The sequence below is a fragment of the Notechis scutatus genome, chromosome Z (genome assembly GCF_049901735.1).
Source record: "Notechis scutatus isolate UNSWTSFEM ecotype Mainland chromosome Z, rNotScu1.2, whole genome shotgun sequence".
Lineage (NCBI taxonomy): Eukaryota > Metazoa > Chordata > Lepidosauria > Squamata > Elapidae > Notechis > Notechis scutatus.
In genome coordinates, this window is record NC_142025.1 from 141,217,710 (window position 1) to 141,235,981 (window position 18,272).

At 40.9% G+C, this 18,272-nt stretch overlaps 1 protein-coding gene across 10 annotated transcripts in view; it reads left to right on the top strand.

Moving 5' to 3' along the window:
• The window catches only part of BCKDK (branched chain keto acid dehydrogenase kinase), a 39,537-nt gene extending 25,104 nt beyond the window's left edge, over positions 1-14,433 (top strand). For 5 of the 10 annotated variants that reach the window (XM_087946748.1, XM_026683493.2, XM_087946743.1 and 2 more), the window contains 7 exons: positions 562-681; positions 1,512-1,610; positions 4,612-4,685; positions 6,940-7,068; positions 9,471-9,560; positions 12,295-12,456; positions 13,355-14,433. In XM_087946748.1, coding sequence (XP_087802874.1) covers positions 562-681; positions 1,512-1,610; positions 4,612-4,685; positions 6,940-7,068; positions 9,471-9,560; positions 12,295-12,456; positions 13,355-13,499 — 819 coding nt within the window. In that variant the 3' untranslated portion in view covers positions 13,500-14,433. The remainder of the gene's footprint in view (positions 1-561; positions 682-1,511; positions 1,611-4,611; positions 4,686-6,939; positions 7,069-9,470; positions 9,561-12,294; positions 12,457-13,354) is intronic. The other 5 variants (XM_087946744.1, XM_087946749.1, XM_087946747.1 and 2 more) reach the window with 1 other exon arrangement.
• The last annotated feature ends 3,839 nt before the right edge of the window (positions 14,434-18,272 follow it).

Genomic DNA, 18,272 nt, shown 5'->3' on the forward strand with positions numbered 1-18,272 from the left:
CGAGTTGATTATACCTCTTTTATTTAAATTTCCGAAGCACTTCGATAAATTTTATCTGCATTGTCCATGAAATAATCAGGACAAAAGAATTTATCTAAAAGTAGCCAAATTTTACTACATGATGTGTAAGCTTTGCTCACAGGTGGTTGCTAATAGTTTTTCTTGGTAGGGGATAGTTTTGTGTTGTTCATTTTATTGATTGTATTTTTATTGGTCCATGACCAAAATAAAGTTCTGTCTGTCTACTTTAATTAATAGTACCTAATAATAGTAGTTCACAATGATTATTGATATTAACATTCGGGAATCCTGCCATGAGGAGAAACAATATATATTTCAAAATAGATTTTAAAAAAAACAAACCAAGATGCCCAAAGTCACTTAATAAGTGATACAAGGAGCAAATAAATCTAATTAATAAAATTAATGACTTTGGTTAAAATGAAATTTGGTTAAAATAAAATTAAGACCCTGACAAATTACACAAGGAGGCCGCCTTTTAGAATACATCATTCAGGAGCCCCAGGTCCCTTATTTAATTTTTTTCTTGTGTGTTAAAAGATCAAAGACCAAGAATCAGAGACTCAGTACTGTAAACTGGTCCGACAGCTCCTGGATGATCACAAAGACGTCGTCACGCTGCTGGCGGAAGGTTTGCGGGAATGCCGCAAACACATCCAGGTAACTGGTGAGGCTGTTTGTCCAAGCTGGTGAGGCCATTATGCAGCAGCCAAAGAACTTGGTAATTGAAGGCCTGTTAATATGAGGGATGGAGATAAGGTCATCGTGATTGTTGTCATGGTTTCAGGAGATTGTGATAACTTTTCTGTTATCAGTGAAAAGACCTTTCTCCTCCTCAGGTGATGGAAAGGATGTTTGGAAGAAATTATAAAAATCTTTTCCCCACCCTTCATGAAAACGGGGGTGTATTTATTCCAAGTGGGAAATAGTTGGGTTGGTGGGATTCTTGGGAGCCTATCCAATAAATTGGATTTTCTTCTCAATAAAAGTTCACAAGAGATTTCCATGAGAATTGGGCTTGAAATCCCTTTAAAAGTAGATGATTCCTGGTTGGGAGATTAGAAGAGGTACAGCAATGTTTCTCAACTTTGGCCACTTGACGATGGGTGGACGATGGAATTCCCCATGGTGGCTGGGGAATTCTGGGAATTGAAGTCCATCCATCGTCAAGCTGCCAAGATTTGGAAACACTGAGTTGGTATTCATGAGGAGAAACTATATATCCAGGCCTGCTCCATGGTATGAAACCTTCCTAATTTCACTCTTGTCGCTGTAATCATCTGAACCCTGGAGTTAATTTTGGGGAAATGGATAAATATGGTGAAGGCAGCTCATTCTTGGATCTCACTTGGAGGGGAAACATTTCAATCCCACCTGCGCCTGTTTAAAAGCAAATACCCTTCGAGGGGAAGGATATTTGAGGAAGGTTGGGTGGGAAGAAAGGTTTTGCAGTTGCTTTGAATCTCAGGAGCTCTCCTGTTTCTTACTAGGATGAGAAGATGATCCGTTCCTTTCTGGACAAGACCCTCACTTCCCGCTTAGGCATCCGGATGCTGGCTATTCACCACCTTGCCTTGCATGAGGACAAAGTAGAGTCTTTCTTGAATAGAACTGAGATTTTTATGGTCAGGAAAATTAGATCTGAGTTGCAGGGGTCAGAACTTTCCTGTTAGTAAGCTAGATGTGATTTTGATTCATGTTTTTGAGGGGTCTGAGGCTGTTTCCCTCCTCCAAGCTCCATAGCTTTCTTTCAAAAGGTTTTTCTCATTCTTGGATTAGAAAAAAAAAACAAACCTTTAATTTAGGACTGGCTGTGAACATGGAGCTTTCCTTTGTGTGTGCGTGTGTGATTTAACTTTTTATTAGTTTATCAAAGTATAAAAGAAAAGAAAAAAACATGGAAAGGTAAGAAGAGAGGAAGGGAAAAAGAGAGTGTAACGGGAGAAAAAGAAAAAAGCACCAACTTCCGACTCTCTTTAGCACAGTAGAAGGTAACAACATTAACAATCACAACTTTTGGTTTCACACAACAGTATGTACAAGCCATAACAAGTATGTACAAGCTATAGCCATAACAGTATGTACAAGCTATAACAATAAGCTTGTCTAGTTTACAAAAACAGAATCAAAGTTTCTTATATATTTTTTCCCATTGCAAACACAAATCCGGAAGCAATTTCAAACCAGAGACAAAATTAAATGTAATCTCTTATTTGGATAAAAGAATCAGTTTAACCATCTCTGCTTCTCTTTGCTGGGGCTTTCCAGAATCTCTCCAAGGTTAAAAATAATAATAATAATAACTCAAGCCTCGTGGAAGGGGCTTTCTTCAGAAGGCAACTGGATTTTGTTTTTCCTTGAAAACATTTTGCTTCTCATCCAAGAAGCTTCTTCAGTTCTGCCAGATCACAAGAAGTTGGCAGCACTTAACAATCTTGGTTGATCTTGGCACCTAAGCCAGGTTGGATGGGAGGCCACTAGGAAATTTTAGGGCTGTAGGCCAAAACAAAAAGACAAAAACTGCTGGAAGAAGAAGTAGCAACTCACTTTTGTATCGCTGCCAAGAATACCCAGATCAAGTCCGACTGACTCAAAGTTGCTTCCTTTTTTTAAAATTCATTTGGCCATTCAATCTTTTCACAGTAAACATGTCCTTAAATTCTACAAAGTTTCCCGCCTCTGATCATTCCCACTAATTTTCCCTAAATCTGTGCCATTTTCTCTAATCCTTCCCGTGCTGTGATGCCCAGACTATTGCAAGTTAAATTAGAAATATTATTTTCCTGCTTCAGAAATTCTATCTCTTTGGACACCTCCAAAAGCATTTCTAACAATGAAAGGAATTGGCCATTGATAACTGTTTGCAGACCTTTTCTGCAAACAGAACGGATGTAGATTTTGAGAAGTACAGAAAACAAAGTCCATTCTGAGGGCAGTTTGAGAATAGGGAGAAAAAAAGTGAAATTCCAAGTTCACAGAAAAGCATGAAAAATCAGAGTAGAGAAGAGCAAAATAAATAAGAAAAAAATTGGTGTATTTTTTTCATTTTTCCAAGCAGTTTTTACAACGTATTTGATTATGTCCACCTTCCATTCTTTCTGTAGGAAAATTAATCTCTCATAATGTTTTCTCATAAGGACATATCTTTTCTCTTGCTGCAGTTATGTTTTTATTATTTATTTGTTTTACCTTTTTACTTCATTTCCATTCCCCTCCCCCAAGATCTATTCTTGACAGTACATAACGATCTCTTTCATCACTGGCTCATTCTCTCAGACTTCATGGACAATCAGATCAATTATGCCTGTAGATTTATATTAATTCCTTTGTCTTGTGTACCTGTGAGTACGACAATACTTAAACTGTATACTTGTATTGTCTATTCTCCGTCGTTTTTCTTCATTCATGCAACTTCAAATGTCCCAATCACTTTTTTTGTATTTCTTTGCTCTTTTCCTCATCCACTGATTCATATCATCTAGCAGAATAATTTTGCCTCAAGTTCTTTACTCATTAAGCATATTACACAATTTCCCCACAATTCAAGTTCAGTTGTTCCATTATCATCAATCTTTCGAACATAATTTGCTTGCCTCACTAATCTAAATGTCTGTTTTCAAGCCAGCCACAACAAACTAGATAACATCAGTTGTTATGTACTGGCACATAGTTTAGCCTTTTCCTTCATAATTACACCTGTATTTTTATGTTCTTTCAGGTATTTCTCAACCTTACAAAATCAGGGCACCTTCATACAGCTCTATTACTTCCTTCCCTTTTTGGTTTCACAGACCCAAACCTACCTCCCTCCCTTCTTTCCTTCCCTCCCTGTCAATTCCTTCCTTCTCCCCTCCCCTTTATAAGGGAACTGGAAACCTCTTAAAACTTTTTGCATGAAACAGAAAAAAACGAATTAGGATTCTGATGATTAGAAAAAGAAACCCAGAGAATAGAAAAATATGGGGTGGTTTCCCCCTCCCTCCATTCTCTGATTTCCCACAGAGTAAGAGATACTTTTATAATCATATTTATAGTTGCTGCAAAGGAAACCAGAAGCTTCTTCTGTCTATTTATTCTTACTGTACTTTTGTTCTTTTTTCTTTAGTTTCTGTTTTATATTGGCTTTTATGCTCTCTTTAAAACATTTAATTTAAAAATTTTTATATAAAAATGAAACACTGTGGGAGGCATAACAGAGCATCTAACAGTGTGGTATTCCAAGACACCCAAATTCAGGCAGGATTCCTTGCTAGAACAGACATCCGGCCTCTTTCCTCCAGCAAGCAAGCAAGAAAATCTTTCTCCTTTGGCCGGCACAGATTTAGATTCCTGAGTGACAGAGAAGAAAGCAGAAATTGTCTGGCAGGAGAAATTAGTAACCAGTCATCAGGGTTTTGCTGACCTCTTAGCTTTTGACTCATCAGCCCGTAGAACTTGCAGGCCCAGCCCAAAGTTTTTTGGAATTAGCTTTTAGATTTTGGCCTTGGGGGTTGAGGGAAGACAGCTTTTAGGTTAAATATTTCATTGGGATGAACGATGTTAATCCGATACTGAAGCAAGCATGATTATTATTTTTGCATTTTCTTGCAGCCAGACTTTGTCGGAATCATCTGCACCCGCTTGTCACCAAAGAAAATAATTGAAAAATGGGTGGATTTTGCCAGGTAATTCAATTATTGCTGCTGATCTGGTTTCACGCTGGTTATACAGGTAGTCCTTGACTTACGATCGCAATGGAGCCAAAATTTATGTTGCTAAGTGAGACACTTGTTAAGTGAGTTTTGCCCCATTTTACGAGCTTTCTTGCCACAGTTGTTAAGTGAATCACTGTAGTTGTTGTTAGTAATGACAACAACACAGTTGTTGTTAAGTGAATCTGGCTTTGCTCATTGACTTTGATTGTGAGAAGGTCACAAAAAGGGGATCGCATGATCCCAGGCATCTTAATTCTGATCACATGACCATGGGGATGTTGCAACGGTCATAAGTGTGAAAAACAGTCATAAATCACTTTTTTCAGCACTATGGTAACTTTGAACAGTCATTAAATAAATGGTTGTAACCTGAGGACTACCTGTAGTATAATATAGGTAGTCCTTGACTTGTAAGTTTTCATTTAGTGACCATTTAAAGTTATAACAGCATTGAAAAAGTGAGTTATGACCATTTTTCACACTTATGACCATTGCAGCATCCCCAGGGTCACGTGATCAAAATTCAGATGCTTGGGAACAGACTCAGATTTATGACGGTTGCAGTGTCTCTGGGATCGTGTATCCCCATTTGCGACCTTCTGACAAGCAAAGTCAATGGGGAAACCAGCTTCACTTAACAACAACTGCAGTGATTCACTTAATAACTGTGGTAGGAAAGGTCATAAAACAGGGCAAATCTCACTTAACAAGTGTCTCACTTAGCAACCTAAATTTTGGGCTCCATTGCTGTCATAAGTTGAGGACTACATGTATGCTGCTGTCAATAGCTCCATCTAGTGTCCATACTAGATAGATCTTTTTCTTTAAGCTTTGTAAGATTACAAGTAGTTTTTGACTAGTGACCATTCTAAATTAACAATGGCCCTGAAAAAAGTGACTTATGACCAGTCCTCACACTTATAACCCTTGTACCATCTTCATGGTCACATGATCGAAATTTGGGAGCTTGGCAAAAGGCACGTATTTGTGATGGTTGGAGTGTCGCAGGTTCAGGAAATCGGCATTTGCAATCTTCCCGGATGAAGTCAGTGGGAGAAGCCAGATTTGTTTAACAACTCCATGACTCACTTAACAATGGCAGTAACATCCATGCCAAAAAGATCACCAGAACTCCCTCTAGCAAACATCTTATTAGCAATAGGAATTGTGGTCAAATTGTGATTGTAAGGTGAGGACTAGCTGTAACTGTTAGCTTCCCCCCCCCCCCCACCATTCTGCAATTTTTCAACTCATTGCAGTTCAAGTGGAATCATGCAAGAGCATCAAGTGTTAAATTAAAAGGCATTTAAACTAAATAAAAGCACAAAATAATCCAATAAGTGATATTGGGTTGAATTTAAAAAATAATTTAAAATCCAAAGATTTGAACGGTGTAATTGGAGGTGATGGATCTGATCTGCAAATATAAGTTCTTTAGTATATGGGTGAGGATTGCATTTGTGCCTGATGTCTCTGGAGATTCTCAATCATCCAGGTCATGGTTGTCCCAAAGGTGTTTTTTTTTTTTGCAAGAGGCAACTGGACTTTCTGGTTTTCCTTTGAAGACATTTTACTTCTTATCCAAGAAGCTTCTTCAGCTTTGACTGGATGATGGGGAATTTATACTCCTTGCAGACAGCTGGTCATTTGCATCCTTATAGCCAGTTGTTAAGGCCACCTGGAGGTTTTATCTGTGTCGTCAGGATCACAAATCAAAATGGAACACCCGTCTGTTAACAGAGAGGAAGAGATACAACATCATCTATCTCCAGTATACTACACAATCCTTTCAACAGTTCCAAGAAGACTCTTGCACTACTCAGGTGACCCTGAGGACACAGATCAACCTCCAGGTGCTTTAATGACCCTCTAAAAGGATGCCAATGACCAGCAAGGAATATAAATCCTTCCATTCCCCACCATCCACTCAGAGCTGAAGGAGCTTCTTGGATGAGAAGCAAAATGTCTTCCAAAGAAAAACCAGAAAGTCCACTTGCCTCTTGAAAAATTTGAGACATTTGTGCCGGATGATTGAAAGAATGCTATTATGGTTCCATTAATCAAAGAAAAAAGAATCAAGAGTGAATGCCAAAACTACAGGACTGGTTTAGTCAGCCTGCCTGGAAAGATGGAATCAGTCTCTTTGTAATTCAGGTTGTTCCCAGAAACATCCCTTCATGAGAAATTTGGGTCTCTATTTAACCCCTTTCCAATTTTTCCGCAGGCGCCTGTGTGAACACAAGTATGGCAACGCACCTCAGGTGCGGATCAATGGCCATGTGGCGGCTCGCTTCCCTTTCATTCCAATGCCTCTGGATTACATCCTTCCAGAGTTGCTGAAGAATGCAATGCGGTGAGTGCCAGAGCTCTGTGAGTGGGCGGAGGAAATCCAACATATGAAGGTGGCACTCAAAGAGGGTGCTTAGTTGTTGAGATCAAACCAGGTCTAAATTCTGAACCATCCTGACAGGCAGTAAAGGTCAGGGCCACCAGTAAAATTCTAATTAAAGGAATTTATTACTAATCGTGTCTATGCACAGGAATCTACTCACTATCTTGGCTTTAGATTAGGGCTGGATTCAAGAGAGGTTGGACTAAGCCCTTTTGTGGCTACATAGGGATTCTAGGCTGATTTCTCTTTTGACTCCGCCCCAGCTTCTGCCACTCCTCCTACACATCCTTCCTGCTTGCTTGGTAGAACCATCATGTGTTGGTTCCAGATCCTGGAATACTCTTAATACTACATTCAAGTAGTCCTAGACTTACAACCAGGGGTGGGATGCAAATATTTTTAATACCTGTTCTGTGGGCGTGGCTAGGTGGGAGTGGCTATGTGGGCGTGGTCAGGTGACTGGGTGGGCGTGGATTTTTTGCAGCGCCTCCCACCCACTGTTTGTTTTTGCTTCCTGGGCCTCAGGGAAGCCTGGGTGAAGCAGTAAGACAGAGAGGTAGATCCCGGAACAGCCTATCATCAGAACCGATGATTGTCAGGACGAAAAAAAAGAAATACCTTAAGGAGTGACTGGGCGGGGGAAGAAGGCAGTCAGTGATGTCAGGCATGTGCGCAATGTCATGCATGTGTGATAAGGACTGATTGGGTGGGGAGGGGAGGGGTGGGCGAAGAGGGGAGGGGAGGGGTCAGCCAGGGACACGATTTGCCGGTTCTCCGAACTGCGCAGAATCATAACAACCGGTTCTATAGAACCAGTCCAAACCAGTAGAATCCCACCCCTGCTTACGACTGGTTGTTTAACAACCATTCAAAATTATGAGTGTCTCGGAAAGCAAGGCACTTATGGACATTGAAAAATCCTGCACCATCCACCTTCCCATTTCAGGCAACTGGCTTGCATTTACAGCCAGTTAAAGGGTCCCACAGTCACATGACCATGATTTGCATATATATATATATTTTTGCTGGTGTTTGGCATTTTTTTGTTGATGCAGGAGAATGGGTTTGTTTATCGACTGTGTGATTTGGATTTACAACCACATGTTTTGCCTAATGAATGTCCTAAAAAGAGTTGAAAAATCATGTCCACAAGCTTGCCTCGACATGACCGCAGTGACCTAATAACTGAAATTCTGGTCCCCGTTGTAGTCATAAATTGAGGATCATTCCAAGACATATCTGTCTTTGAGGGAGGGAGTTGATTGCCACATCTTTTTTTCCTGTTCCCTACAGAATAAGAAGATCAGCATTAGATATTGAAAGAAAATGAGATTTTGTGGCTTTGAACAAATGTCCATTTGATTTCCCTCAAAATTCGTTGATAGATAAAGCTCTTTCTATTTTCTTGATATTTCTTAGAAGAACTAGTTATAATATAGGAAGGAAGGAGACAGTTGACTTAGAGGAAATTTAGGGGCTCTGTCTTGACTGCAGAACTTTCATTGCAGAATTTGAAAAGAGCAATAGAAACACCAGCATTGGAACACTAAAGCATCAACAGTGCAGGCTGTCCTCGACTTACCACCATTCATTTAAGTGACAGATCAAAAGGCACTGAAAAAGTGACTTAAGACCGTTGAAGTATACACATGGTCATGTGATCAAAATTCAGACACTTGGCAACTGGTTCGGATTTATGATGGTTGCAGTGTCCCAAGGTCATGCAATCCCTTTTTGCGATCTTCTGGCAAGCAAAGTCCATGGGGAAGCCAGGTTCACTTAACAAATCATGTTACTAACTTAACAACTGCGATGATTCATTTAATAACTGGCAAGAAAGGTCATAAAATAGGGCAAATGTTCACTTAACAACTGCCTCGCTTAGCAACAGAAATGTTGGGCTCAATTGTGATCATAAGTTGAGGATTACCTATAAAGTATTTTTAAAAGTGGTTAATTTTTTCCCCCCTGTCTCAAAATCTGAGCAACTGAAAACATCTTGTCTCTATTGACTTTATGTGTGTATGTATGTATGTATGTATATATGTATGTATGTATGTATGTATGTATGTATGTATGTATATTCTGGATGGGGACAAAGCACCTTAAAAAAGATCAACATTGAAGAGGTGACTCTCCAAGATAAAAGGTGGAAGGAAAAGACCAGTAGTAGGAAAAGAAAGAGATAGGAAAAAAAAGTTGTATGTTTGCATACTGGTTTGAAATAAACTATCACACCTTCTGAGCTTAATTTGTAAGCTTTTTTAAAAATCAAATTGTTAACTTCACTATGTCCAAATTCTTGCAGTCAGCCGAAATGCTGTTTTAGTGGAATAATAGCTTCATGGCTTTGATTCTTTCAGAGCTACAATGGAATCTCATCTGGATACCCCATACAATGTGCCAGACATTATCATCACGATTGCCAACAATGATATTGACCTCATCATAAGGTACTTTGCTGCAATGTTTGCATATCTATATACTACTAAAGCTCTCCTGTCTTGTCTGTGAGAAATTTTAACCGGGCAAAATAGTGCAGGGTAGGACTAAGGCACCTGAAATGGGTTATCTTACAGATTGCATCCAAAATCTAGGACCCATAAATCCTGTTGAATTGAAATTTGGAAAATTGTATAAAACATTTTACCATAAAACATTTAATGTCATAATACAAAATGTCATAAGTCATTTCCTGTGGTCAGGTGTTGATGTTTGACTGTGCTGTTCAGTTCAACATGAGGTTCTTTGGAGACAAATGCATGAATGAGAGAGGGATCCTTGGTGTTCTCTGAGTTTGCTTGTTTCCTTGCAGACTTTTCATTACCCTAACTAGGTAACATCATCAGTGCTAGTAAGGAGGGTTGTTTGATATCAGTTTATATTCTGGTGATGTGCCCTGTCTGTGTGGGTGGCGTTGGTCTTAGAGATTCTTTGGTTGGGCTATTTCCTGATGGCTCTTCGGCAGTTTTTTTGATTGGGGTATTGCTTCCTTGATTGTTGGCGTGAAATTGACCTTGGAGTTAATCTGTTTTGTTTTTTTTAATATAATCATTCCATCTTTCATCAAACAGTATGTCATCTGGTTACAAATATCTCTGTGCAATAATCATCAAAATTTACAACAGTATACATTACTTTGATATTGACTTTCTAATCTTACAATCACGTTGTGTATAATAAAACTTTTCATTTCTCCCTCTTAACATGTCTACTAACAAAAATATAGTGATAATATTAAACATAGCAAGCTTGATAGTCATATCAATAACAATCATCATACGAGTTAATCTATGCTGAACTCTGTGCTATTAATGAGAGGTAGGTGCTGGAGTCTTTTTCTATTGGGGGCTGGTCTCTTTTGCATAGTCTACAGATGTTAATGTCTGTGTGTCTGTTGATGGCTGACTTGTCAGAGTGCCACCTTTCTAGAAATTCCTTGGCATTTTGGGATTTGGCCTGGTCTAGGATTGTCATATTTTCCCAATTGAAACTATATTAAATCTGTCTATAGGTTGCAAAATTAAAGAATTTCCGTCATGTCTATTGACTGCCACTGTTGTTGATGTTACCTAGTTAGGGTAATGAAACATCTGCAAGAAAACAAGCAAGCTCACAAAGCACCAAGGATCCCTCATTTCATCCCTGAGTACAAATATCCTCCTTCAATATTAGAATTTTTCCAATGAAGACAGTGCATTAGAAGCTCTGTCATTGTTGTAGACATTGAGGAATCTGGTGAGGAAACGGCAATCCCAACAGTTCATGGGTTAATCTCTACCAAAGGCTTAAGGTGGCCAGTGATGGTTGCGGTCTTGATGGGAACTTTGCTTTAGAGTAGGGGTATCCAACCTTGGCAACTTGAGGACTTGTGGACTTGGACTCCCAGAATTCCCAAGCCAGCATGATTGGCTGAAAAATTCTGGGAGTTGAAGTCCACAAGTCCTAAAGTTGCCAAGGGTAGACACCCCGGCCTTTGAGACCAGGTATAATGATACTTGTGAATATTACCATATTGAGCCCTACTCTTGAGGTTGATTAGATGGATATCTCCATGATGGGAAGGAATACGGCAATGTATGTATTTATTTAGTAATGTTTTGCTTCATCTTTCTGTTTATTCTAATGCTCAGAGTGGTTTCTTAGAACAAAAATTACAGAGCACTTTTTTCCCTTTAATTAGATAAGTTAAATGGAACAAAGCGAGCAGAAACTAGATGAATCTTCTTAGTGAGGGCATTTCATGGTCTAGAAGCCACCGGAGAGAAGGCCTTGTGCCTCTGACTGAGAGGCATCTTCAGAATATCAAGACAGATTGCAACCAAGGGATGGGGAACTTCTGCTGAGCCACCAACTTCAGAGCCATCTGTGGGTAAATCCACTCCTCACCGCAGTTGTCATTTGGAAATCCAGTGACAACTGGGGATGAAGGAGCCTTCCCAAACTGCTCTTTCTGGGAGAATGCAACCCAAGCAGATCCCATCTCAATTCCGGACTCCAGCTTTCTGCTTACCAAGTGGGCCTCCATTTTGCCTGCATTTCATTTCAGCTTATTTTCTCTCCCCTGGCCCATTATTGAGCTGAGCAACAGGTGGTTTCCTCAGATTAGACAGTAGGCAATAGCAGAGCTGGGTATCACCACCTGATAACATTCCACTCCCGAGATCTGAATGACTTCTCACACACCTCTAGATGTTAGCTTAGGACTTTATAAATCAATATCCAAAAACAAATTATCTTCTGTGGAGGGACCAGAATTGCTGCAAATTTCTTCCTAGGTTCAATCCTATCAGATAGCAATAGCAACAGCACTTAGACTTACAAACCGCTTCACAATGCTTTACAGCCCTCTCTAAGTGGTTTACAGAGTCAGCATATTGCCCCCCCCAAAAAAATCTGGGTCCTCATTTTACCCACCTCAACCTTGAGCTGATCAGGATTGAACTCCTGGCAGTTGGCAGAGTAAGCCTGCAATACTGCCTTCTAACCACTGCGCCACCACAAATGACCCAGAAAATACTAGGGTGGGTATCAGTAGCTGTTGAGAAACCCAAGACGACCGGTGGAGTGGCACTTCCTCCATCTAGTCTTCTACTAAGAAGGCCTTCTACCAAGACAACCCAAACAGTCTCATAAGTTTGCAATGTCAAGAATGGCTTCTTCTGCACGTCTCTCTTCCGTTGGCAGGATTTCAGACCGAGGAGGAGGAATCCCTCACGACCACGTTGACAAGGTCACCGATTACCACTTTACCACGGCCGAAGCAAGCAATCAGGATCCCCGCATGAACAGCCTCTTCGGGAACATGGTGGAGATGGGGAACAGTGCCCAGTCAGGCCCCATGCACGGGTGAGCACAGTGCATAGACAGGAAGGGAGGCACCTGGGATAATCCAGACATGGTAGGCCACCCCCACCCCAAAAAAAAAGGATTGCAAAATCAGATCTGGTCACGTGGCGACCCTCTTGATGATTGTCACGACTAATGACCTTAATTGCAGGACTCAATTACCACCTGTATAGTCACTGCTCTGTAATTTGGTTGCATCTGGGCTGGCGGGGTGGGGGGGAGGATGGCTTACTTTTCCTGAAGCTGTGACACCCCATGGAGGCTTCCCATCTCTTAATAGAAGGGGATGCAAGGCAACCTGGTGCATAATGCTGCCAGTTTGCTGTGAATAAGCCATGGAGCATTTTATTGTCATTGCCCCTTGTGCAATGAAATTAAATTCCATCTACATAAGAAAACTATAAAAAGTGAAACACAAACCCACGTCCTTCACATTCTATGCAATCGAATTGAAAACCCCTGATATTGCATTAATATTGCACTATGCATTAGAATTCAACATAGTTACCGCTCTGAGATAGAAGCTGTTTTTCAGCCTATTTGTCCTTGTTTTTATTATCCTGTACTGTCTGCCAGATGGTAAGAGTTCAAAAAAAGGGGTTCCCAGGATGAGATGGATCTTTGAGAATGTTTTGAACTTTCTTAAGGCAGCGGGAGCTATAAAGCTCTTCCAAAGAGGGGAGAGGGCAACCAATGATCCTCTGGGCAATGATGTTAACCCTCTGGAGTGCTGTCTTGTCTGCCCCCTGTGCAATTGGCAAACCATACACGTAGAATTTCTCAGAGGCTTCTGTCTCCTCCAAAAGCTGGCCCTCCAAGAGAGGACTCTGCTACTGACGGCTCTTGCAGCTGCGGAGAGTTTGAAACCTGCCACCCCTTTTGATTCTCTCTTCCACAGGTTTGGATTTGGCTTGCCAACTTCCCGGGCTTATGCTGAATATCTGGGTGGTTCCTTGACCCTCCAGTCCCTGCAGGGCATTGGCACAGATGTCTACCTCCGTCTCAAGCACATTGATGGCAAAGAGGAAAGTTTCCGCATTTAGAACAGCCCCCGCGATGAGACAGACCCCTTCCTTGCTTCCGGAGAAAGCTTTTAATACTCACACCAAACCCACCTTGGCATGGATTCGATCACCGTTCTTCTCATCTGGATTCCTAAGCATCTGCTGTGCTCTCCCCCTCACAAAGCATTTTGATCCTTTTGGACACTTGATGTGGTGAGAAAGGAACAGAGCGCTTCCTCTCTTGTGTGATTGCTGTTCAGAACATTGCTTCTTGATGCATCTTCTGGTCCTGCATTGGTGCATCTTCGGTGGTCCTTGAGTTGGCCTCTTGAACCCAAAGCATATCTCTCCCGTTCCCACATGGAAATACTCGAGGCCACCAAGAGCATCCGTGCAAAGCAGTGTAGTTTCTTCATCATCTTCTTGCACACTGCCAATCCCACCTGTGGCCTTGTCCCAACCTCTACCAGTTGACTTCTGATACATTTGAAGATGCATGACAAAAGGAGGTTTCCTTTGTCACGTGTCGCGTACAGATCCCACTGACTCTGATGACAGGATGGGGCATCTGAAAAGTTCTCTGTTGCTGCCATCTAAGATTCGGAGGTGGATTTCCTTCTTGGGAATTAGAATCTACCTGTCCGTCGGCAAAAGAGAATTTTCATGGTGCACAACAGTGAAAGATGATGGTCTAGAGGGAAAAGAAAATACCACATGGCCCCTTTTGCAATCTCAGCTATAGATTCCATAACATTCTGCCTCTTCCCAAGGCAACGTATTTTATTGGCACCTTTCTTCTCTGTCTTACGGATATTCTCTTCTCTTATGGATATCATTCAGCTGACTTTTAAATCTAAAATAAAAGTTTGTTGTCTGCTCTTCCCCCTTTCCTTTCCATTAGAGGGTGGAGATTCGAAATGAAAAACCATGATTTCCTGTTACAATACTTAAATAAAATGTGCACACTCAAAAATCCAGCATGTCTTCTTTCCTTGAAGGATGCGTGTAGCAATCATTGTGTACATTTTGGAAATTGAAGTCTCTATGGATGTGTCTGTTATTTATTAGAACTTATGTTTTATTGTTCATGGGGATGATAAATGAAACAGAGGCTTTCCAGAGGACATAGCTCACCTTCAGGACTCATATACACAGATATGGCCTGCATTTCCATAGAACCTGCTATGACATAACTAACCATGTTACTATAGGTAGTTCTTAATTTAAAACCACAATTGGGACCAGAATTCTGTTGCTAAGCAAGGAGGTTGTTTAAGCGAGCTGCAACCAAATTTATGATTTTATTGTTAAGTGAATCACTACGGTTGTTAAGTGAACCATGCAGTCATTAAGTGAATGCAGCTTCCATCATTGACTTTGCTTGTCAGTCGCAAAAGTCACAAATAGCGATCACATGACCCCAGGATGCTGCAACTCTGTTAAATGCACATTGGCTGTCAAGCACTCAAATTTTGATTACATGAGTATGAGGATTCTATGACAGTCATATGGGTGAGGACCAATCGTAAGTGATTTTTTTTCAGGGCCTTTGTAACTGAGTTGTTGCTAAATGGATGATTGAAAGTCAAGGACACCCTTTAGTTAAGCTGGGCATATCAGAAGTCGACACTTGGTGGCACATGTTCAGTCAACCACAGAAGTAGAGAAGCCAGCTTGGTGCAACGGTTAAAGGCACCAGGCTAGAAACCAGGAAACTGATTTCTAGTCCTAGTTTAGGCACAAAAACAGCTGGGGCATTTTGAGCCAGTTATTCTCTCTCAACCCTGGGAAGAAAGTGGCAGTGACCAACCACTTTTTTGTCTTTACAAGGAAACTGTAGGGACTTCTCCAAGCAGTTGCCAGAAATATTTGAACTAACTAACTCTCTCTCTCTCTCTCTCTCTCTCTCTCTCACACACACACACACACACACACACACACACACACACAAACACATGCAAAGGGGGGCGAGGCGGGAGCAATGGAAACAAATTATTTCTCTGACATTATGTATAATCTCAGTATTGTTTATAGGAACAATACTTTTTTTAGCATTATTTTAAAAAAAGAGAGAGCCTGAAATTGGTATGCGTGAACAGGAAAGCAAACAGGACCAAGGGAGGGATTGCCTGTTTACCTATTTATTTATTTATGTATGTGGCCATTTGACATGGGTACTTTCCTGGAGAAGTTGGGTTCTTAGTACTTTCTTGCAGATGTTTCATTACCAAACTATATAGCATCATCCGTGTTTCTCTTCTTGCTGGAGAAAAAGGCAAAAGAAGTCCTTCTCTGAGATTCCTCAGAGGGGGTAGAGATTTTGTTCTTCAGATAAATATTTAACAAGGAGATATCCACACTTGAATATGAATAGCTTTATTCTTTAGCTGACAGGGCCAAACTACTGTATCTTAATAAAAGCAGCTGTTTCCACATAGCAGCCTGCTACTGTTCGTAATGTTTCCTAATATAAGCACTCCTCTCAAATACCCCATGACTCAAAACTAACCTAATCACTGTAAAGAGTACCAGAGATTCTGCACAGGGAGATTGCCATCCATACCAGCAAAATGAGATCTCCAGGGAGAATAGGGCACAGAATGTTGTCCATAGGCAGAGCAGAAGGCAGGTGAATGCCCACAAAACATCCACTGGAAGTAGAACAGATTTCCCCAACCTTTTGGGCTTTACAGACCAGTGGAGGAGGGGGGGGTAGGGAGAGGGGAAGGTTCGCACGAGTGGCAGACAAGCACACGTGCTCAGTTCCATTTGCATGAATGGCAGGCATATGTGTTTGCTGCTCACGCTAGTGGGGATACATGTGCGTTCGCCCGCCCCTTCTTCAGCCCGGTTCCCAACGACTTAAGGCCCGGGTAGTGTGCCATGGCCTGGAGGTTGGGGGCCCCTGAAGTAGAAGATAAAAAAGCCAAATTTGGTCTAGCAGTTAAAGCACCAGGCTAGAAAACAGGAGATTGTGAGTTCAAGTCCCGCCTTAGTCATGAAAGACAACTGAGTGGCTCTGGGCCCAACCTACCTCATGAGGTTCCTGTTGTGAGGAAAATAGGAGAAGGCAGATTGTGTTGGATATACTCGTCATCTTGAGTTATTTGTAAAAATAAGGCAGGGTACAAATAAATAAAAAAAGAGCAGGACTATTCTGAGCAACTGGTTGAAAAATCTAGACGGAAGGGGAACCCTAATCAGATCCTAACCTAGAGCAAGAAACTAAATCCATAGTCATTAAGTGAATGCAATGGTCATTAAGTCAACTCATTCTAGTTTTTGCCAGAAACCAGAAATCAAAATTGCTGTCATGTAACTGGGATGCTGCAAACAGTCATGAATGTGGGCCAGGTGCCAAGTACACAAAATACCATCACATGACTGGGGGGGGCGCGTGTTTGAGGCAGTCACCAAAACTTCAAATCCAGTTATAATTAAATTTTGGTTACTAAGCAACTGTTATAAGTCAAGAAGAGAGGTATTCAGCAGGTTCTGACCAGTTCTGGAGAACCGGGAGCAGAAATTTTGAGTAGTTCAGAGAACCAGTGGTAACCTTCCCCCAGGAGTGCGGAGGGAATGGAGATTTTACAGTATGCTTCCCCTGCCACGCCCACCAAGCCACACCCATCAAGCCATGTCACGCCCACCAAGCCACGCCCACAGACCTGGTAGTAACATTTTTTGAATCCCACCACTGGTCAAGAACTATCTAATGTACATTGTTATTTTTTTAAAAAAACTAGATATATGCCGAGGCAGGGTTTACCTTTCTAAGGTAAACATAGCCTGCAGCTGAAACGAGAGACTCCATTTCAGGTTGGCTCTTGCAAGAGTTCCCACTCTTTGTCAACTCTCTTAATGCTTTCCAACCTCTTAGTGATACTTGCAAAACAAGATATTTTTCTTTCAGAACAAGGTTTTTGTCCTGGCAGAGGTATACATTCGTACATTCCCATGAAAAGATCTATAATGGCTGTTCCAGCTTTCTCCTTCAGCCATGCCCTGACTTATCAGAACTAAGACATTCTACAAAAATCCCTGTTGCTTTACACATCAATTAATACCTTACAAGCTCAAGTTGGGTTTGATAATACTGAACCTATTTTCTTACAAATCTGTTTTCCCACATCTTATAACATCACCTATAAAAGTGAACATTCTCACACAATGTACAGGTAGTCCTTGCCTTACAACCACCATGGAGCCCAAAATTTATGTTACTAAGTGAGATAATTGTTAAATAAATTTTGCCCTAATTTACAGCCTTTCTTGCTACAGTTATTAAGTGGATCACTGCAGTTGTTAAATTAGTAATACGGTTGTTAAGTGAATCTGGCTTCCTCGTTGACTTTGCTTGTCGGAAGATCACAAAAAATGATCACATGATCCCAGGACACTACAATCGTCATAAATATGAACCAGTTGCCAAGCATACAAATTTTAATCACGTGACCATGGGGATGCTGCAACGGTCATAAATATGAAAAACAGTCATAAATCGCTTTTTTCAGCACCATCATAACTACAAACTGTCACTAAATGAACTGTTATAAGTCGAGGACTACCTGTATTTCTCTCCCAGCCTAAGCCACCTCACAGGGTTGTTGTGGGGAAAATAGGAGAAAGAAGTATTAGCTATGTGCCTTGAGATATTTATGAAAATAATAAAAGCAGAGAAATAAAGAAATAAAATAAATCTCAGTTTGCCGTAAAAGCATGGCTTATAGACTGCACTTTTTCCAAAAGTCTATTGAGATAATCATTACCATTTAACTGATCAAACAGTTAAAACAAATGAACTTTGGAACC